General features: G+C 51.7%; 2 protein-coding genes across 3 annotated transcripts in view; one reads left to right on the top strand and one right to left on the bottom strand.

Moving 5' to 3' along the window:
* The first annotated feature begins 720 nt into the window (after positions 1-720).
* DNASE1 (deoxyribonuclease 1) lies at positions 721-20901 on the top strand. The gene is made up of 12 exons (XM_030799192.1): positions 721-997; positions 2797-3329; positions 5363-5507; positions 17982-18067; positions 18392-18539; positions 18866-18954; positions 19077-19160; positions 19432-19544; positions 19807-19919; positions 19996-20150; positions 20531-20627; positions 20717-20901. The coding sequence occupies exons 5-12, from the start codon at positions 18393-18395 to the stop codon at positions 20762-20764; spliced, it is 846 nt and encodes a 281-aa protein (XP_030655052.1). The 5' UTR covers positions 721-997; positions 2797-3329; positions 5363-5507; positions 17982-18067; position 18392; the 3' UTR covers positions 20765-20901.
* The window catches only part of TRAP1 (TNF receptor associated protein 1), a 59718-nt gene continuing 59265 nt past the window's right edge, over positions 20846-21298 (bottom strand). For both annotated transcript variants that reach the window (XM_030799188.1, XM_030799189.1), the window contains one exon: positions 20846-21035. In XM_030799188.1, coding sequence (XP_030655048.1) covers positions 20934-21035 — 102 coding nt within the window. In that variant the 3' untranslated portion in view covers positions 20846-20933. The remainder of the gene's footprint in view (positions 21036-21298) is intronic.

Genomic DNA, 21298 nt, shown 5'->3' with positions numbered 1-21298 from the left:
GTCATTTGCCCTGTAACTTCAGTTCTCTGATGCAGCTAAAAGGGGTTGTTTGCCAGTTTAGTATTTTTTCTTGTAAGGATGGTAGTGACAACTTCTAAGCTCCTGACTTTCCTGACTGAAGAATGAAAGTCCTTTGCCTTCATTTTTTAATATTTTTGGTGGATAAAAATAATTCCAATTGACAGGTTTTTGTGTGTGTGTGTTTTTGTCCAGTACTTTAAAGATGTTACTTGTCTTTTGGCTTACAGCAGAAGTATCATGTCATTCTTACCTATATTTATCAGTACATAATATGCTTTTTAGCTTAACTGCTTGTAAGACTTTTTAATTTAACACTGGTTTTCTACAACTTGATTATGATGTGTTTTGGTGCAGTTTTCTTGAGGTTTATTCTGTTTCGGTTTTTCTTTTTTTTTCTTTTTCTTTTTTTTTTCTTTGAGACGGAGTCTCGTTCCGTCACCCAGGCTGGAGTGCAGTGGCAGAATCTCGGCTCACTGCAAGCTCCGCCTCCCGGGTTCACGCCATTCTCCTGCCTCAGCCTCCCAAGTAGCTGGGACTACAGGCGCCCGCCACCACACCCAGCTAATTTTTTGTATTTTTTAGTAGAGACGGTGTTTCACTGTGTTAGCCAGGATGGTCTCATTTTCCTGACCTCGTGATCCGCCTGCCTCAGCCTCCCAAAGTGCTGGGATTACAGGCATGAGCCACCATGCCTGGCCTCTGTTTGGGTTTTATTGACTTTCTTGGATGTGTGAATTTATAGTTTTCATCATATTTGGGAAATTTTACTTATTTCTTCAAATATTTGTGTCTCCTCTTTCTTTTTCTTCTAGGGCTTCCAATTATGTGCACATTAGACACCTTGATAGTGTCTAACAATTTTTTTCTCTCTGCCTTATTTGAGTAGTTTCAATTGCTGTGTCTTCAAATTCATGGATCTTTTCTCTTTCAGTGTTTATTTGATGTTAATCCCATCCAGTGCATCTTTTCATTTCAGGTATTGTTTTTAGTGTCTCTGGAAGTTCCGTTTGGATCTTTCTATATCTTCCATGTTCTCATCATGCTCATGTTTCCCTTTACCTTCTTAAATATATGACGAACTATTGTCCTTGTCTGCCAGTTCCTTTATCTCTGTCGTTTCTAGGTCAGTTTCTATTAACTGTGTATGGTTATAGGTCATATTTTCCTCTCTTGGTTGCATGTTTGTTATAGCAGTTATCAATTTATTGCCTCTCAACTCTAAATCCACCCTTCATTGCCACTTGTGATACTGGAACATTTCTCCCTTCCCCCATGCTGGTCTTTGTCAGTGGAAAGCGTTGAGAGGAAAGTGCATTTCTTGGTTCTTTGTGCTTTGCTTACACCTGTCTGTGACATGAGCTGGTATGTGGGACACATAGGGTGCTCAGGCAGCTTTCAGGCAGGTCTCATAGCACCCCAGCTAGCCGCCTGGCAGCTTTCTGGTGAGTTCAACAGCACCACCACACCAACACCCCAGCTTTCCAACACTCCTGAAACAGCCTTCCAGCTCATTGTGTTAGCGTCCTCGCAAGTGGTTCTTGGCCCTTAGCTTTGTCCTGGGACACCCCAGTCAACTTCATCATCTAGTGTGTACTTTTGACCCCCCTCTCCTAGGTCTGAATCCTTCCCTTACTTACCTCCCTTTACCCTAGCGTGTTCTGTAGATTTCTCTTTTGTTCCCTCTTAGTCAACTCCCTGTAAATAGTTAATGATTCTTATGCTAAATTCCCTTGTTTAAGGTACCATGTAGTTTCTGTCCCCTGGTGGGACCCTGACTGATAGGCCTGGTGATTTTTTAAATTGGATGCTGAATATTGTGAATTTCAAATTGTTGGCTGGGTCGGGTGTGGTGGCTCATGCCTGTAATACCAGCACTTTGGGAGGCTGAGGCAGGTGGATTATTTGAGCTCAGGAGTTCAAGACCAGCCTGGGCAACACAGCAAGACCCTGTCTCTACAAAAAACAAAATAAATTATTGGCTGGTGAATTTTGTTGAATTCCTTTGAATAGTGTTGGATTTGGGTCTGGAATGCAGTTAAGTCCCTTGGAAGCAGCGATCCTTTAGAGACTTCTGAACTTTTCAGTGGGTCCAGTGCTGCTTTAGTCTGCAGTTGACTTGGCTCTATTACTAAGGGTGATGCCCTTCTGTGGAGTCTACCCAATACCCCATGAATTAGGACATCTCTCCACAGTGGCTTGTGGGAACACAAAATATTCCCTTTGTGAACTCTGGGGATTGTTTTGTTTGCTACTTCCTCAGGATTCTTTCCTGGGCCTTCTCATATGGTTTTTCTCACCTGGGCACAGATCTGTTTTCAGCTAAAGACTCCAGGAGACCCTCTGCAGATCCTGGCTCTGCCTCTGTGCAGCTCCCTGCTCCCCAGGACTCTGCCCTGCAAATAGCAGCAGCCTTTGCCTTCCTGACCTCTGAACTCTGTCTTCCCAACTCAGAAAGACTGAAGGTTCTGGCTGAGTTTCCCTGCCTGTGCTGCAGCCTGGAACCCAACGCCTGGCTGTAACTGGTGCAGTCATAGGACGTGCTCTCTGGTTTCTCTTATCTTGGAATCACTGTCCTGCACTGTTTTCCACCAACTGAAGACAAAAGTATGTTGTCCAGTTTTCCAGGTGTTCAGGGTTCCCTGTTGCTGCATCGTATATGAGTTTATAAACAGAGAACAAACAAAACAGCCTGTCAGGAGTTTGCTGAAGTTTCAGAATAGGTGGTGCTGGCTAAGCTGATGGGCATGATTAACACTCCCCTTTTCCTTCTTTTAGTGACCACAATGTGAATGGGCAGAGCAAGACAGCAAAGGCTTGCTGAGTGAGTGGCACAGCGCCATCCTGGGTAGCGGCCTCCCCAGCAAGTTGCATGTCACTAGCTTCCTGTGGCTGTCATTGCTGGGCCCAGGCACCTCTGAAGATCAGCGTCTCCTCATGGGCTGAAGCGAGGACAGGAGCCTGTCACCCATGAGCTCACAAGGGCAGAGCCGCTGTCCTGTCTCGACGGCTCCACCGTGACTCCAGTGCACTTTGGACAGTGGGGAGCAGGCCCAACAGGGCCACTCGGGTGTGGTCACTCTGGCTTTGGGCGGATCAGGACCAAGCTAGACTCATCCCCAGCCCCCAGGTGCTGTTGCTGCTCCTGCCTGAGGCCCCGTCCACAGCTGCAGCTGTGGTGGGGTAGCTAGTGGTGGCCAGCATGGCCCTGCTGCAGCTCCACGCTGGGGGGGGGGGGGGGGTGGCCCCGATGAGCAGCCACCCCTCCATGTGAGCCACAGGGGAGGAGCCTAGGAAGCCGCCCTGGCAAGGTGAGTGGACGCATTTACGTGGTGAGAGGTGACAACCAGTGCCGCTCCCCAGAGCCCTTCGATTCCTGGGGAGGCTGAGGCTTGCAGACGCCTTGCCTGCTCTCCTCCTGGGGTGCTTTCCTGTTCCCAGGGCTGGGATCTTGGAGGGAGAATGGAGGCAGGGCCTCTGTCTATCCTCGCTCGAGGGCCCAGCACAGGCAGGCCCTCTGGGGAGCCCCTCAGTGGCTGGTGGGGAGTCTAGGGCAGGGTGAGGGACAGCATCTTCCACTGACCACAGGCTTGGGCAGCATCTGTCCGGGAGGCCACCCCTGCGGGAAGGCCTCTTTTGTGTGACTCCTTCCCCGTGAAATGGCTTCTCCATACAGTTCAGCCCCACAGGTGCCCTGAGAAAACACGAAGTGCTTTCTGCACGTGTCCCGGCCCCCAGAGGAGAATTTGGTTACAGAGAAGGTGACAGCTCATGGCTTCCTGAGGGTGGGGCAGTGGGAGAAGTCCCCAGGGGAGCTTGGGGCCCATGGCCTCCCACACCCTGGGTGGGACTGCCCACTGGGAGGCCCACATTGCCTTAGTGTCCTGCACCCTACAGTTCAGGGTGCCTGGGGGCTGGAAGAAGAGCAGGGGCCGGGGACCAGTGGCTCACAGGGACCTGGGGAGAATTGTGGAACCAGCCTTCCCAGTCGTCCCACCCAGGAAAGGAGTGGGCAGAGTTGAAGAAATACAGCAGTGCCTTGGCCTTGGCCTCAGACCTGAGGGTCTGGCTATAGCCGTGGTGGCGGCTATGTCGTGGGGGCTGCGTCATGGCACTGGCAGTGGCCCCAGGACTGTGGAGCAGTGCAGACTAGCACAAAGTTCCTGCTGGGCTCAGTATGGGAGCCCCTCCTGGCCGTGGAGACAGGCCCACGTCAGCCCCCCAGGATCTGTTGCCCAACAGCTCTCAGCCTTTTGCTTGGGGCCTCTGTGTCACGTGGAATCGTTCTGAGTTCTCTGCTGTCTGGCAGCATTGTCTTCTGAGCACTGCTCTGACAGTTGCCTTAGTCCACAGACTGCCATACACTGCCATGCCCTCCCATTAGGAGCCATCCTTGGGCACTCCTGTGTCACCCGTGGTTACTCCACCATCCTGCCAAGCCATGGGATGTGGAGGCTGAAGAGTCCAAATGGGACAGAAGCCTGTCCCCTCACTCCTTCCTCAGAGAGGACTTGGTTGGGCTGACACTGAGTAGGGGCAACCAGCAGCTAGAGGTAGTGGAGCTCTTAAACTGTGGCTCCAGAGCAGAAGGCCCCCTCTGACACACCTTTCATCCAGCATATTCTCCGTGAGCACCTGCCACGGCCCAGGCCTTGCTCTTGGTGCTGCCGGCTGAGCCCAGCTCTCGGGCTTGCGTCTAACAGGAGAGGATAACTACAGTGTGAGTGAGATGTGATTCGTGGTGAGGAATAGACAAGCAGGACGGAGATGGAGTGGTGGGACAGCGTGTGCTCGCTGAAATTGGATGATATGAAAGAGGCTCTAGTGAAGGGAGGAACAAGCCGTGGAGGAGGCAGAGTACTGAGGGGAGGGATAGTGTGAAGGCCTGACACTGTCAACATGAAACAGGCAGTCGTGTCTGCAAATGAGCCCCATGGCCAGCCCTGGGCAGGAAGCAGCAGTGACATGCGGTTCTTGTCAGAAGCCTCTAGGGGCAGAGTAGGGGCCTGTATTGAGGACAGACGCCCCCATTCTCTTTGAGGAGCTGTAGCGTGAGCTTTTGGTGGAAGCATTTTCCATGTCCTGGCATGTGCTGTCTTGTTAGGACATCAGACATGACCTTAGAGTTCACATAAGGATGCAGAGGTCTTCTGTCCTAGAGGATGCTTGGCTGGGCAGAGGGAAACGGCCTTGTGTCGCTGGATGTGCACTCTCATTGTCGGGCACATCTCTGGATGGGACATCTGTGGCTGGAAGGTGTCCTTGTGGCCGTGCTAGTTGGACCAGCCTGGCTGGTTATCAGTCCATGTCCTCAGCCGCTCCCCTTTTCAATGACTCATTCCAGGTCCTGCAGGCTCTGCTTCTGGTGTGGAAGAGCTCACGGCAAAGCACTCCTGCCCAGGACCCGAGGAGCCGGCCACTGTTCAGAAGTCGCCAGCTTGAAGGCCTGGAGAGCCGCCCAGCAGCACAACACAGGCAAGCTTGCGGAGGTGAGCCCCACTTCCTGCTCCCGCACGGGCTCTTCTCCCTGGGGCACTGGCTGGGCAGGATGCTGAGAAGCTGGGCAGGGGCGGCTGCTGAGAGGCAGAGAAGCCAGAGAGCTGCAGGAAATATCCTGGGGCTGGGAGACCAAGATACGGCTCGAGGCTGCCCAGGCGGCTGGACCTAAGGGGCCAAGATCCCTGAGCAAAGGAGCCGGAAAAGAGAGGTGGACATCAGGCACTGTTCTCTGTAGCCATTTGCTGATGAAGCTGCTTAGGGCAGAGGAGCAGAAAGTGGCTGAAAAGCAGAGTGGGATTTTTGGCAGTTTCATGGAGTTAGGGAATAGGTTGGGGCCTATCAGGTGGAGAGGCCTAAGAAATATCCCAGGCTCTCATCTGGGACCAACCCTGTCTCGCCTGGGACAAGCCACAGCTGGGCTGGTCTTTACAAAGACTGCAGAGGAGCTCAGTGTCGGTGGAGTTCCTGACTCACTGTCTCACTGCTGCCCACCACGGAAGGGGTGAGCTGTCCCTGTCGGGGGACATGTCCAGACCCCCCGCCCTTCTGTCACGCACAGTCCCTAACATTCAGTTGAAGGCAACCAGGTACACTGGGAAAGGGGACCAGGGGAAGAAAGGTGACGGACCCACAGGAGACTGAGATATGGTTTTTGGACATGGAATTTAGTATGTTAATCATATCTATTTTATTTATTTATTTATTTATTTTATTTATTTATTTTGAGATGGAGTCTTGCTCTGTGGCCCAGGCTGGAGTGCAGTGGCGTGATCTCGGCTCACTGCAAGCTCTGCCTTCCGGGTTCACGCCATTCTCCTGCCTCAGCCTCCCAAGTAGCTGGGACTACAGGCGCCCACCATCATGCCCGGCTAATTTTTTTGTATTTTTAGTAGAGATGGGGTTTCACCGTGTTAGCCAGGATGTGATTTGCCCGCCTCGGTCTCCCAAAGTGCTGGGATTATAGGCGTCAGCCACCGTGCCCGGCCAATCACAGCTATTTTAAAGAATAGAGATAAGATGATGGATTGTTTCATAGAATTGGAATTCATAAAAAATATAATGGAAGTTCTAAAACAGAAAAGCACAATAACTGAAATTTAAAATTCAGCCAGGTGCAGTAGCTCACACCTGTAATCCCAGCACTTTGGGAGGCTGAGGTGAGGTGTATGAGACCAGCCTGGGCAACATAGCAAGACCTTGTCTCTACTAAACATTTTTTAAAATTAGGCTGGGCGCAGTGGCTCACACCTGTAATCGCAGCACCTTGGGAGGCCGAGGCAGGCAGATCACTTGAGGTCAGGGGTTCAAGACCAGCCTGGCCAACATGGTAAAACCTTCTCTCTACTAAAAATACAAAAATTAGCCAGGCGTGGTGGCCGGTACCTGTAATCCCAGGTACTCAGGAGGCTGAGGCAGGATAATTGCTTGAATCTGGGAGGCGGGGGTTGCAGTGAGCCGAGATTGCACCCCTGTACTCCAACCTGGGCAACAGAGTGAGACTGGGTCTCAAAAACATAAAGATTTTACAAAATTAGCCGGGGATGGTGGCACATGCCTGTGGTCCCAGCTGCTTGAGAGACTGAGGAGGGAGAATTGCTAGCGCCCAGGAGGTGGAGGCTGCAGTGAGCTATGAATGTGCCACTGCACTCCAGCCTGGGCGACAGAGCGAGACTCCATCTCAAAAAAAAAAAAAAGAAAGAAATTAAAAATCCAGTAAGCGTATTTACCAGCAGATTGGAATCAGCTGAAAAAAGGATTAGTGCTCTAGAAGAAAGGTCAATAGAAAATACGTAGTGGGGCTTGGCATGGTGGCTCACGCCTGTAATCCCAGCACTTTCGGAGGCCAAGACAGGCGGATCAGTTGGGCTTAGGAGTTTGAGACCAGCCTGGGCAACATGGTAAAACCCCATCTCTACAAAAAATACAAAAAATTATCCAGGCCTAGTGGCGCATGCCTGTGGTCCCAGCTTCTTGGGAGGTTGAGGTAGGACGATCACTTGAGCTTGGAAGGCTGCAGTGAGCCAAGATTGTGCTACTGCACTCCAGCCTGGGTGACAGGGTGAGAGACCCTGTCTCATTTCTTTAAAAGAAAAAAAAAAGTAAAAAGAAAATCCCTTGCAAATACCACCACAACCAGCCCACTTTACACTGTGTGTCCTTTTCCTGGACCCTCAGGGCGCCCTCCCTTTTCCTTTCTGTGGCCCCCTAGCCTTGAACAGGGAGGGGGCCCTCCTGAGAAGTCCTTTGTACTTGGGAGAGACCGAGGTGGCTTTGGAATTGGGGGATTACTTTTCATTGCGACCCTTGTTGGAAACATCAGCACACTGGAGTCCAGTTGCAGTTCGCCTCGTGGCTTTGTTTAAATCCTCATTGGGAACATGAGTTCTCACTGTCCTCAGGGACTCAGGCTGCCAGTGTGCTAACCGCCCTGGTGAGAAAGCGGCTTTTTAGACAAACTTCATTTCATTTGCGTCTCTCCTCAAAGCAGAATGCAGAACGCGGCAGCAGTGGGAGCATGTGGGGAGGGACAGGGCAGCCGGTGGAGGCTGAGCCAACATGCCGTGGTTCAGGCCCACACCTTGTGGAAGGCAGAAGGCGAGGGCTGACCTTCCATAGCAGGCCAGGGTGGGGAAGGGGCGGTCTGCTGCCTGCCGAGCGTGACTGTGCAGCTGTTGCAAGTCTTTGTTATTCTGATGTATGGTGTTCTGAGAAATTTCCCATCCTGGGTTAATGCTTTCTTTATTATGAACAGAAATTAATTCATGAGGGATGGCGCAACCAGGCTGGGGCGCAGACTAAGGGCAGTGCACTGGGCTGTGATGACTGCATCCTGCTCAGGTTGTGGGACATAGGGTTAAAACATTGTCACGGCAAAGACACACTGGCCTTTTACCTGAGTACAGGATAGTTGCCTTTGTTCTCTAAGATGCTCTGTCCCTGGGGCCAGCAAACACCTCCCAAGGGAGAGGAGAGAAGGAACCCCGAGTGGAGCCAGCCGAGGGCAGGTAGGCGTTGTAGGGCTGTGGGAGCCACTGCACCCCTGGGAGCTTCCAGTCAGCTCAAGCCCAGTGCCCAGAGTGTCCAAGTGCCACCTGGACGCCCTGCAGTGTCCACTGTGCTGGGTTCTCAAGGTTTTTCTCTGGGGGGGTCTACGGGGAGCCTGGAGCTGCTGGGTGGGCTTGTGGCTCAGCTGTGTCCAGTGGCTGGCTGTGGACCCCTCCTCTGGTGCAGTAATAATTTCATGGGCAAGAAAGACCACTACTTTCTTGGCCACCGCTTCCTGGAACTTGTGTTCCTGGAAGCCAGCCATAAATAAGCCGGCCATAAACGAGGGTAAACAGGTACCCGAGTAAACACAGCAGAGCAAATGAGCTATATGGGCCAGCAGAGATGAACCTGGGGCCATGGCGGGTGTAGGGGTTGGGTGGGGAGAGGATGTCCTCTGAAAAGGTGACATTTAAGCTGAAACTGGAATGACAAGAAGGCCCCAGCTCTGCAGGCAGAGTGGAAGGCTCAGAGCTTAGAATCACATAGGTCATGGAAAGCATTGGATTTCGTGTTAAGGACAATGAGAAACTGGTGACAGATTTTAAGTAGGGGAATAATGAGATCTAATTACACATTTGCAAGATGTTCTGGGAGCTGTGGGGACGGTTGGGACATGTACCTGGAAGCAGGGCAGCCAAAGGGAGAGGCGGTGATGACAGGTGGTGTGGAGGCTGCAGAATCTGGAGGACGTGCAGACTCAGGGTGCATGGTGGGGGCGGGGCTGAGGGGGAGTGGGGCCTAGGATGATCTCAGATATTCTAGCCCCTGGATGGTGGTGGGACCATAGACATGAGCAGGGAAGGCCGAGGAAGTAATCTGGGGCCACTGTGGCTGCAGCAAGTTTATGATGCCTGATGCCCATCAGACGTGGCTGAGGGGAAATGTCCCAGCCACGGCTGAAGTGTGAGACAAAGCCCCTGCTTCAGAGGACAGCAGGGGAGTGTTTCCTGAGCAGGTGTGACCAGATGGTCTTTCTAAGATGGAAACCTGGGCATTTAATTTTTTGTGTGTGGTTTCATTTTTAACATTAACTAATGGTTACCTTATTTTTGGATGTTGCATCACATCTAGCAGTGTTGCTTAAAAAGCTTTTGATTTGTAGAATTTTTAAAAACTGATCATGGGATTGTTTTTTTTTTTCTTTTTGAGACAAGGTCTTGCTCTGTCACCCAGGCTGGAGTGCAGTGGTGCAATCAAGGCCCATTACAGCTTTCACCTTCCAGGCTCAAGCGATCCTCCTACCTCAGCCTCCTGAGTAGCTGGGACCACAGATGTGTGCCTCCATGCCTGGCTAACTTTTTAATTTTTTGTAGAGACAGGTTCTTGCCATGTTACCTAGACTGGTTGTGAACTTCTAAGCTCTAGCAGTCCTCCCACTGTGGCCTCCCATAGTGCTGAATTACAGGCATGAGGCACTACACGCAGCTAGAAAATTTCAACATATTCAGAACTAGACTAGTATTACACACCTTCATGTACTCATTACCCAGCCTCAGGGCTGGCCTTTTTTTTTTTTTTTTTTTTTTTTTTTTTGAGACGGAGTCTCGCTGTCGCCCAGGCTGGAGTGCAGTGGCGCGATCTCAGCTCACTGCAGGCTCCGCCCCCTGGGGTTCACGCCATTCTCCTGCCTCAGCCTCCTGAGTAGCTGGGACTACAGGCTCCCACCACCTCGCCCGGCTAATTTGTTGTATTTTTAGTAGAGACGGGGTTTCACCATGTTAGCCAGGATGGTCTCGATCTCCTGACCTCATGATCTGCCCGCCTTGGCCTCCCAAAGTGCTGGGATTATAGGCGTGAGCCACCGCACCCGGCCAGGGCTGGCATTTTGAAGCAAATCCCAGGTACTGTACCACTTCTTCTTTCAATATTTTATTAATAGTCTGTGACTCTAAAATATAAGGCCAGGTGTTGTAGCTCACACCTGTAATCCCAGCACTTTGGGAAGCCAAGGCAGGAGAATCACTTGAACCCAGGAGTTTGAAAGAAGCCTGGGCGGCACAGTGAGATCCCCACCCCATCTCTACCACAAAAGAACAATTTTTTTTTTTTTTTTTTTTTTTTAATTAGCCAGGTGTGGCTGGGCGCAGTGGCTCACACCTGTAATCCTAGCACTTTGGGAGGCTGAGGCGGGCGGATCACTTGAGGCCAGGAGTTCGGGACCAGCCTGGCCAACATGGCGAAACCCCATCTTTACTGAAAATACAAAAATTAGCCAGGCGTGGTGGCGCACATCTGTAATCCCAGCTACTAGGGAGGCTGAGGCAGGAGAATTGCTCAAACTTGGGAGGCCGGAGGTTGCAGTGAGCCAAGATGGCACCACTGTACTCCAGCATGGGCAACAGAGCAAGAACCTGTCTCAAAAGAAGCAAAACAAAACCAGGTGTGATGGCACATGGCAGGAGGCTGAGGCAGGAGGATCCCTTCAGCCCAGGCTGCAGTGCACTACAATTGTGCCTGTGAAAAGCCACTGCAATGGCTGGCGCTGTGGCTCATGCCTGTAATCACAGCACTTCGGGAGGCCGAGGCGGGCGGATGATGAGGTCAGGAGATCGAGATCATCCTGGCTAACATGGTGACACCCCGTCTCTACTAAAAATACAAAAAAATTAACCGGGCGTGGTGGCGGGCGCCTGTAGTCCCAGCTACTCAGGAGGCTGAGGCAGGAGAATGGCATGAACCCCAGAGGTGAAGCTTGCAGAGAATGGTGTGAACCCCAGAGGCAGGCTGCAGTGCAGAGCCAAGATCGTGCCACTGCACTTCAGCCTGGGGGACAGAGTGAGACTCCGTCTCAAAAAAAAAAAAAAAGAAAAAAGAAAAGCCACTGCACTCCAGCCTAGACAACATAGTGAGACCCTGTTCCTAAAATAATTTCTTTAAAAACAAAACATGGGCCGGGCGCGGTGGCTCATGCTTGTAATCCCAGCACTTCGGGAGGCCGAGGCGGGCGGATCACGAGGTCAGATCGGGACCATGGTGAAACCCCGTCTCTACTAAAAATACAAAAAAATTAGCTGGGCGTAGTGGCGGGCGCCTGTAGTCCCAGCTACTCGGAGAGGCTGAGGCAGGAGAATGGCGTGAACCTGGGAGGCAGAGCTTGCAGTGAGCCGAGACTGCGCCACTGCACTCCAGCCTGGGCGACAGAGCGAGACTCAGTCTCAAAAAAAAAAAAATAAAAACAAAACATAAGGACCAATAAGAGCCATTACAAACTTCAGAGTTTACTATTAATACTTCCCAGTTACTGGTCAGTGTTCTGCTTTCCCTGATTGCTTCTTACATGATTTGTTACACAAACGTCTGTTTGCATGAATAAAGATTGGATGTTTTATAGGATTTAAGTAAGGTCCACACATTTTATTTATTGATATATCTCAAGTTTTATTATCATTTATCATCCATCTCAAAATGTGAACTTTTTTTAATCTGTGAGTTCTGCCTCTCTTCTTCATTTTGAAATCTGTTGATGAGCCTGTCCTTTGCCATCTACGATTTCCCAGTCTGGGTCGTACCGTGTCCCCATGGTGCTGTTGAACATGAGCCTCTGTCCTTGTATTTGCTTTAAGTTGTCATTTAGACCTAGAGGTTTGATCAGATTCAAGATTGTTTTGGCAAGAACTCTCCTAAGTGCTGCTGTGTGTGGTTTTGGATTAGAAGGGACAGAGGCTGTCTTTTGTGATGTTAACAGCCACTACATCAGGGCTGAGATTAGGGACAGCAAAATGGTGACTTTCAGGTCTAGCATTCCTTCCTCGTGTATTAGCTGGAATCCACCTACCTAAAGAGAGCCTTCTCGAACTATGGGTTACTGGGCAGTCCTTTTTGCCTAGGAAAGGCAGAATACCGCCTTGATCCTTTGACTTTGCCTTTTTGCAGAATAACAAGATGAGTTCCTAGCATCCCCCTAAGGTGGCTGATAATTATTTTATGCCAACATGAACTTATGTATTGAAACACAGTGATGCGTTTAATCTGTTTTAATTATTCTTTTCAGTAGCTATTTGTAGAATTGAGAATTTCTTTGTGATAGAATGTTGAAGCAGTGGTGAATGATGAAGGCTAGAAAAGAAGTTATATTCAGTAAAGTAGGAAATCTAACTGAGGCATACGCAATATGTCAGATCGGAGCTTCACACTTTCTCAGTTCAGAGCACTCTTGATTAAGGTTCAATAATTATTTTAATAGTAGGCCAAAAGAAATCTCTAACAGTGGTGCCAGATAGGAGACAGGTTGTGTTTTTTATCTTGTGGCCTGGGTAGTGTCCTGGGACTCTCTGCCCCATCTGAGTCAAGTGTTGCGGGATAAAGGAATCTTTCAGGGCGAGGAGCTTCTTAAGTTAAATAAGTAGAAATTTAGACATGACATGGGCCTTCAAATGTGTGAGAAGCTCTATCATTTTATTTCTCAGTGTATTTTCCCCATCTTCTAGTTGATAAGAAAAAATTCTTGAAGAGTTTTCGTATGTGGGAGCTAAGATGGTCTTGTAAAATTTCAAGTCATCCTTAAATAAAATGACCCACCTAAGAACTTGCTCCTGTTGAGTGGTGAAATCAACTGGAGTTGGTTCCTACAAGTTGTGTTTATTCTAGTTTTGTTTGTAAGTAGGTTGTGTGAGTTAATTCATTTATATTTACTATATGTCTTTTAAATTAGAAAATATTTGTTATTATGTATGTCCTTTTAGATTTTACCTGCTGCTCATACTTTGAAATCATCACCCAGTAGTGTCTTATTCTAGCATCGTCTAAATCTGAGCATCATCTGGTGGACTCTTAAATTTCAGTAGAAACCATGAGTTATTAACACATTTTCCATTCAAATATCAATTTCAGAAGGAAACATAAATATTCAAAAGAAGGCTAATTTGTATTAATCTGCCTTTATGTTTGGGGGAAAAAAAGCTGAGACATTGCATGAAAGATGATGCAGGATATACGCTGATCTTTTGGCCCTGTTGAGCTATTTGAACATTGTCCTGTTCTATTGTTTTCTTCATCATTTATTATATGGTCAGTTTTTGAATTCCTGTAATATGAGACTTTATTCTATCTTTTAACTTACTGTTACCTAAAGTTAATAAGTCCAAATTATATGATCATTCAAAAAAAAATCCCTCACAGTTCCGTTTATTAAATAGGTAAACCCCAATAATAAGCATTTGTGTCCTGGCAACTTATAGTGGATGTCTAGAAAAGGAATACATAAAGAAAAATGTTCATCTTATTTGTTAGTCATGGGATGTGTGTGCCTCTTCAACTTGGAATCTGATAGAACACCGCCACCCTCATTGCCTCATTTTTCCACGTCGACCTTCACAGTAATTGCTTGTTCAGTAACTGCCATAACCTAGCCTGGCAGAGAGAGGGAGGATACCCTATAAAGGAAGGTGATGTTAATGTTGAGACCATGAACGGCCTTGAGCAGAGCAGAGTATCATCACTGCTTCCTTCAAAATTAAGGAGGATCTGATGGTGCTCTGTGAGTTCATGGGGGTGCCTCTGTGCAGGGTGGAAACCACAGCTCTGCGTCCTTCCCGCTTTCCCTCTTGATCAGCAGAAAGGTACCCTCCCTGGCCTGCACGTCGCTGGGTCACACAACACGGGCTGTGGTTGCACAAAGCCTCCGCCACCAGTGTTCCTTTGAGGCCATTTATTTCCAGCCATGGTGCCTATAGGATTTTTCCTTTATCCTGTAATTTCAGCCAAATCAGAGCATGTGACCTGACTTAGATGTCAATATAACTGTTGTTATGTGCGCTTTTCCCTTCCTGTGTCTGTGACAGGTTTAATTTAACCTGAGAAGGCTGCAGATCCTCAGGGTTGGTTTAAAAACAGCTCATCCTGATCTGAGAAGGCGGTCAGCTTTTATCATTGTTGCCGTTGGCTGCCAGCACCCATTCTCTGTGGATGTGAAAATCCCAGAAGGGGTAGGCTTCCTTCTTGGGCATTCCCCAGGCGTATCTCCAGAGTGGGGCCCAGCATGGGAGGAGTGTACCCCACTCACTCCCCTCATGTGGGGCTTGGACCTACAGCTCGACAGCACCCATGGAATGTGGGCAGAAGCAATAGCAGCCAGCTCCGCCTCGGCCTTAGGGCGGCACGTGTTCTGCTTGTGCCCTGGGAGCCTCCACCTTCCACGCTGTGGGAAGAGGGTGCCCAGGGAGCTGCAGTCCCTCCAGCCCAGCCCCAGGACGAGGCCCAGGCAGCAGAGCCACCCCAGCTGACCTGCCAGTGTGAGAGAAATGCATGTGTATACACTGAGTTTTCAGGTGGCTGTTACATGGCAGCATTGACTGACACAGACAGAAAAGAGATCCACGAGGGAGAAGTGAGAGTGCTGGAGACTCCACAAGCCACAGGCCACAGGGGCAGGATGGCTTCTTAGAAGGTGAAATGATTCTTCTGGGAATCTATCAGAGGAAGACATAGAGGCTCCAGACGGTTGAAGGCCCAACAGTGATCCCAGAGAGGCCCCATGTCAGACCAGGCTCCTCCAGGGCTGTGCTGCCCTCACCAAAACTGGTCCTGAGGGCAGCCACGCAGCAGGCAGCACTTGCCATTTGTACAAGCGAGGCCCAAGTTCCAGCCTCCCTTCTGGCAGGTAGAGGAAGCAGGGACACCATGCCTGGGAGCTCCTGAAAGCAGATGGGGCAGCGTTTGGTCAAGAGCCAGGAGGGGATGACAGACCAGAGGGGAACCCTTGTCCCACGTGCTGAGCACACGTGGGGGGCTGGGCACTTGCTCTGTGAGCTATAATTGGTGTCCCTGTGCCCCACCGGAAGCTGCACCAGGCAGTTTCTTGGTGGAGGACAGTGGCCGCCCTCTAGCCTTACTCCCTTCCCCGTGATGGGTCGCTGTCAGATGTGTGTCCAGGAAAGGCAAACATCAAAGGCAGAGGACGAGTCCCTACACCGAATGCTCCGGTAGCCTTGCTTGGGGACTGAATTTTGACATGCTGGAGGCTGTCCTAGACTCAGAGATTGAAAACAAGGAAGAACCATTGCTGAAACCTTTGGAAAAGCCTGCGATGGGGCCTCTGGCAGCCTGAGGAGTGGTGGTGTTTCCATCTGGTAGACGCCGTCTCAATAGGAGGGACAGATGAGTGCACCAGTGCTGCCAGCCAGAGGCGTCTGTCGGCGTGTATTTATGGGATGGGGTGCCAGTCTTCTGGAGGGTGGTTTACCTTCCTATTTCTAGTCCCCACTGGGCCTGCCTTCTGCTTCATGGCCAGCTGGCCAGACCTAGCACTTCTTTGACTTTTGACCTTGGCCCCTGCTGACTCTTGCCCTTGAGGCCTCCTGCAGACCCCATTTGTACTCATTTCCTGCAGTTCTCATACCTGAATCCTGCCTGGACTTCTGCCAAGCCCTCCAGGCCCTCCTCCCCCAGGGGGACCACAGATCCTACGTGCAGGGCTGTCCTTGGAGGGCCAGCACAGCCCCTTCCAAGTGGGCAAGACCCAGGAGTGGCTCAAAAGATAGCTGTGCCCCAGCCCTGGAACCTCTGAATGTTGATTTTTGTAGCAAAAAAGGACTTGCAGATGTGAGTAAAGGCTGGTGAGATAAGGACATCATCCCTGCTCTCTGGGTGGACCCCAAATGCAGGCACACACATCTTCAGAAGAAGAGGCAGAGACTAGGGTGACGCAGCCACAACTAGGAAGGCCAAGGATTGCTAGCAGCCTGCAGAAACTGGAGGGCAAGAGCATCCCCCCAGAGCCTCCAGGAGCAGCAAGGTCCTACTGACTCCCTGACTTCAGACATCCAGTCTCCGGAACTGTGAGAGGATCCGTTTCTGTTATTTTAAGCAACCAAACTTGTGGTAGTTACACCAGCCTCAGGAAATGAATACAAATGGAAAGTCAAAGATTCCAAGAAATGAGTGGCCGGGTGTGGTGGCTCACACTTGTAATCCCAGCATTTGCGGGAGGATTGCTTGCGATCAGGAGTTGGAGACCTTGTCTCTATGAGCAACTTAAAAAATAGGCTGGGTGCGGTGGCTCACGCCTGTAATCCCAGCACTTTGGGAGGCCGAGGCAGGCGGATCACAAGGTCACGAGTTTGAGACCAGTGTGATCAACATGGTGAAACCCCGTCTCTACTAAAAATACAAAAATTAGCCAGGTGTGGTGGTGCGTGCCTGTAATCCTAGCTACTCAGAAGGCTAAGGCAGGAGAATTGCTTGAACCCAGGAGGCAGAGGTTGCAGTGAGGCGAGATAGTATTACTGCAATCCAGCCTGGGCAACAAAGCAAGACTCCGCCTCAAAAAAAAAAAAAAAAAAAAATAGCTGAGCATGGTATCATGCACCTATGGTCCCGGCTACGCAGGAAGATTGCTTGAAGCCAGGAGTTCAAGACCAGTCTGGACAAAACAGCAAGACCCCATCTCTACCAAAAAAATTTAAAAATTAGCCAGGCGTGGTGGCATACCCATAGTCTTAGCTACTCAGGAGGCTGAGGAGGGAGGATTATCTGAGCCCTGGCGATCGAGGCTATAATGAGGCATGATTGTGCCGCTGCACTCCAGCCTTGGCAACGCTGTGTGAGACCCTGTCTCAAAAACAATAAAAACCCAACACAGAAGAACCAAGAAATTACTGGAGCTGTGGCCTGGCCTTTAGCTGCTGCCCTGCCCTTGTGACCTGGTCACTCGGGATCCCCTGGGCCTAAACACACAGCCTATTGTCCACCTCAAGAAGGCTCCCCACTGCCTGGCTGGCAATTGGGGTGGGCTTTGCAGCCCCCACCTGTCCTGGCCCCATGGCGCTGGTGCTGCAAGCCCCCGCCACTGCTTGTTCCGAGCTCCCCAGCCTCCTGCAGAGTTGCCTGCACCTGATGGCGATGAATCAGGAAGGCAGGCGTGTCCTGGGCCACAGAGCAGTCATGGCTGTCCAGCCACCAGGGGGCTCCATTTGCAACCTTGGATGTGGCTTTGGCCTCTTACTCCAAAGTGACCTTGGGGCCCCCAGACAAGAAACAGGGAGACTGGAGCCCAGCCCCACCCTCCCGCACATACCTGGCCCATCACTGCCCTATCCTGGAAAATGGGGGCCACCACAGGTGCAAGGGACACAGGACAGGAACCTTTGGCCTTGTTATCAGACATTTTAAAACAGTGCAAACGTGATTATCAGGTGCAGTTTTTCAGGTGCAGTTTTTACAGCAGCAAGAAACCTGTGCTTACAGAAATAAGCACATGCCAGCAACCCACCTATGCGGAGAGCCACACAGAGCCATTGTTTTCTGCACCCTCACGTGACAGCTCATATTTGCCCCAGGGAAGGTCACAGCTGCCTGAACCTTTAAAACTCGCGGACACACACTGCCTGCGCAGGATCCGGAGCCCAGCAGCACTGCCAGGGCCTTGAAGTGCTTCTTCAGAGACCTTTCTTCATAAACTACTTTTTTTCTTTAAGCAGCAAAAGAAGAAAATTGTCATCAAAGGATATTCCAGATTCTTGACAGCATTCTCATCACCTCTCTGAGGACATCACCATCATCTCAGGTGAGCACCAGGTGGAGTGCCTCTGGGTGACTGGCCGGTTTGGAGCAGGGAGGGAGGCTTAGTCTCATCCTCCAGCAGAGAGTGAGGCGGAGGCTCCAGCGTCCCTCCCGGGTGGGTTTTCTGGTGGATGGAGGAGTGACTCGCGGTCCTCTACGTGGTGCCAGCTGTTTGGCTTTCTGGACGTTGTAGGAAAGGGTTTCCCCCACCTGCGTCCCCCTGACCTTGAGCTCCACCAGCCCCTGCCAGCTGGGCTCCAGAAGGCTGGGGTGCTGTGGCAGGGATGACGTCTCACTTGTTATGTCTCTGTGCCCTGTGCTCTCCCAGGATGAGGGGCATGAGGCTGCTGGGGGCGGTGCTGGCACTGGCGGCCCTACTGCAGGGGGCCATGTCCCTGAAGATTGCAGCCTTCAACATCCAGACATTTGGGGAGACCAAGATGTCCAATGCCACCCTCGTTAGCTACATTGTGCAGGTGAGGCCAGGGCAGCCTCTCCCCAAAAGCAGAGGAGCTCTGGAGTCTGGGGCTGGTGGGCAGGGCCAGCCCTATGGAGCCACAGTGTCGGGTGTGGGGTACTGAGCACCTCTGCTCCCAGCCCGGTGGAACAGGCTCTTGGCTGCGGACCAAGGTCCTCACCCCTGCTGTGTTGTCCCTGGCTGGCAGCAGGAGCTCAGGTAGAAACATGAGGCTGTGGCTAAACCGAGCAGTGCCACGAGCATCAGCTGTGGCTCCCTTTGTGGGGCTGTAGGGTCCGTGGGTGGCACCAGCCCTGCTCAGCACCACTGTGGCCCTGCCCCCAGATACTGAGCCGCTATGACATCGCCCTGGTCCAGGAGGTCAGAGACAGCCACCTGACTGCCGTGGGGAAGCTGCTGGACAACCTCAATCAGTGGGTGACAGTGGCAGGGTCATAGGGAGGTGATATGTCGTCCAGGGCACAGCCTCGCTATCGGCAGCCAGAGGGGTCCCCTATGGCCCTCGCCACTGGGACCTTTTGTTTCTTCAATCCAGGGATGCACCAGACACCTATCACTACGTGGTCAGTGAGCCACTGGGACGGAACAGCTATAAGGAACGCTACCTGTTTGTGTACAGGTGGGTGGTCCAGAAAGCCAGGAAGCCCCTCCCTCACCTGGGAGGGCCCCAGCAGAGCAGGGAAGTAGTTTGTCCTATGGCAAGAACCTGAGGCTGCAGAGCAGGGTCCAGGGTGGAGTCAAAACACCCCAAGGTCCCGGACCAGTGGGGTGAGCAGGTGCCTGGCTGCCCCGCCCTCTTGTCGCCTGGGACGCGACACCTGCCTCCTGGGAAGCAGGAGTGGGGCAGCTTCCAGCCTGGGGTCACCTCCCCCTGCCCGGCCTTCCCACAGGCCTGACCAGGTGTCTGTGGTGGACAGCTACTACTACGATGATGGCTGCGAGCCCTGCGGGAACGACACTTTCAGCCGAGAGCCAGCCATTGTCAGGTTCTCCCAGGTCACAGGTGGGTGCTGCCTGGGCCAGGGTGGGGCTCGGCTTGGCGCTTATGGCCTCCACCCACTCCTAGGGAACCTGGAATGCCTTTGTCACACACTGCCTTCCCAGTCCCTGGGGCTTGGGTTTTCCATTCAAGTCATTTGGCAAATATCCACCCCCTGGGGGGACTGTCATGATACATAGTTCCAGCTGACATGGTGACTGAACCTGCCCCCAGGGAGTGTGGCTGGCTGCACAGTGTGCCTCACACGACATGGCTGTCTCCACAGAGGTCAGGGAGTTTGCCATTGTTCCCCTGCATGCGGCCCCGGAGGACGCAGTAGCTGAGATCGATGCTCTCTATGACGTCTACCTGGATGTCCAAGAGAAATGGGGCTTGGAGGTGAGGCCCTCCCAGGGGCAGTGGGCACCAGCGGCCTCCGCTTGTGCCTTGGCCCTCAGGCAACGTTTCCTGGTAGGACATCATGTTGATGGGTGACTTCAATGCGGGCTGCAGCTATGTGAGACCCTCCCAGTGGTCATTGATCCGCCTGCGGACGAGCCCCACCTTCCAGTGGCTGATCCCTGACACCGCTGACACCACAGCTACATCCACACACTGTGCCTATGACAGGTGAGCAGGGCATCATGCTTAGGGAGGACTGAGGGGGCACCTCCAAGAGCAGCCATGACTCATAGGTCCGGCTTCAGAAGCCTCGAGGCCTTTGAACACTCACCCAACTGAGCTTTAGTTGATCCACTCAGGGAACAGAATAACAAGAGCCACGATTTTTAGGTTTTTTTTGGAAAAGGACATCTGGGGATAAGAGGAGAGGCAGACACCCAGGCTGTCACGTGGTTTCCACTTTGAGGAGCACAGGCCAGGGTGTGCAGTTTTGGGCACCCACAGACCTGCACTGGCAGGTCCCAGGGCTCTTAGTTTAGTTCCTGTGGGCACTGAGCCAGGCCCATGGGTGAAAGGGGAACCTACTTTCTCTTCCCGTCACCCGTCAGGATCGTGGTTGCAGGGATGCTGCTCCAAGGCGCCGTTGTTCCCGACTCGGCTCTTCCCTTTAACTTCCAGGCTGCCTATGGCCTGAGTGACCAACTGGTACGTGTCCTCCCTTGCACAGCCACATGAGGATGGGACACAGGAGCTCAGGTAGGCTCAGCCCAGACCCTGTGCCCACTTGCCTGCAGGCCCAAGCCATCAGTGACCACTATCCAGTGGAGGTGATGCTGAAGTGAGCAGCCCCTCCAGACACCAGTTGAGCTGCAGGAAGAGAGGACCCATCCTGCCGCAGGACCCAGAAAGAAGCCCAACACTCAGGTTAAGAAATACCTTTTAATTTAGGTAAATAAAGCTCAAGGAGGTGGGGCTGTCATCTGTGGTGTCAGTCCTTCTGGCCCCTGGCTGTCAGTGTCGCTCCAGGGCCTTGACAAGCAGCTCATTCAAGCGGCCCACCATGGCCCTAGGGTCATCAACAAGCCCAGCAGCAATCATGGCGTTCTCGTATATCTGAAAGGCAAGAGGAGAAACCCATTATGAGGGGGCCTGGGGCACCTTTTCATTTTTTTTGAGACAGAATCTCCCTGTTGCCCAGGCTGGAGTGCAGAGGCACGATCTCGGCTCACAGCAACCTCAGGTAACCCCCCTGCCTCCCAAAGTGCTGGGATTACAGGCGTGAGCCACCATGCCTGGCCATTTTTCCCTTTTTAAAACAGAATTTGGCTGGGCACGGTGACTCACGAGGTCAGGAGATTGAGACCATCCTGACCAAC

This window comes from Nomascus leucogenys, chromosome 18 (genome assembly GCF_006542625.1).
Source record: "Nomascus leucogenys isolate Asia chromosome 18, Asia_NLE_v1, whole genome shotgun sequence".
Lineage (NCBI taxonomy): Eukaryota > Metazoa > Chordata > Mammalia > Primates > Hylobatidae > Nomascus > Nomascus leucogenys.
Note: the sequence above shows the minus strand (reverse complement) of the source record. Positions and strands in the feature narration are given on the sequence as shown.

Excerpts from the sequence above, each read along its gene's own strand:
- DNASE1 (XM_030799192.1), top strand. The coding sequence starts at position 18,393 with ATGAGGGGCATGAGGCTGCTGGGGGCGGTGCTGGCACTGGCGGCCCTA. Across the intron at positions 18,540-18,865 it reads TCGTTAGCTACATTGTGCAG|ATACTGAGCCGCTATGACAT; the intron begins GTGAGGCCAGGG and ends CCCTGCCCCCAG. Across the intron at positions 19,161-19,431 it reads CGCTACCTGTTTGTGTACAG|GCCTGACCAGGTGTCTGTGG; the intron begins GTGGGTGGTCCA and ends GCCTTCCCACAG.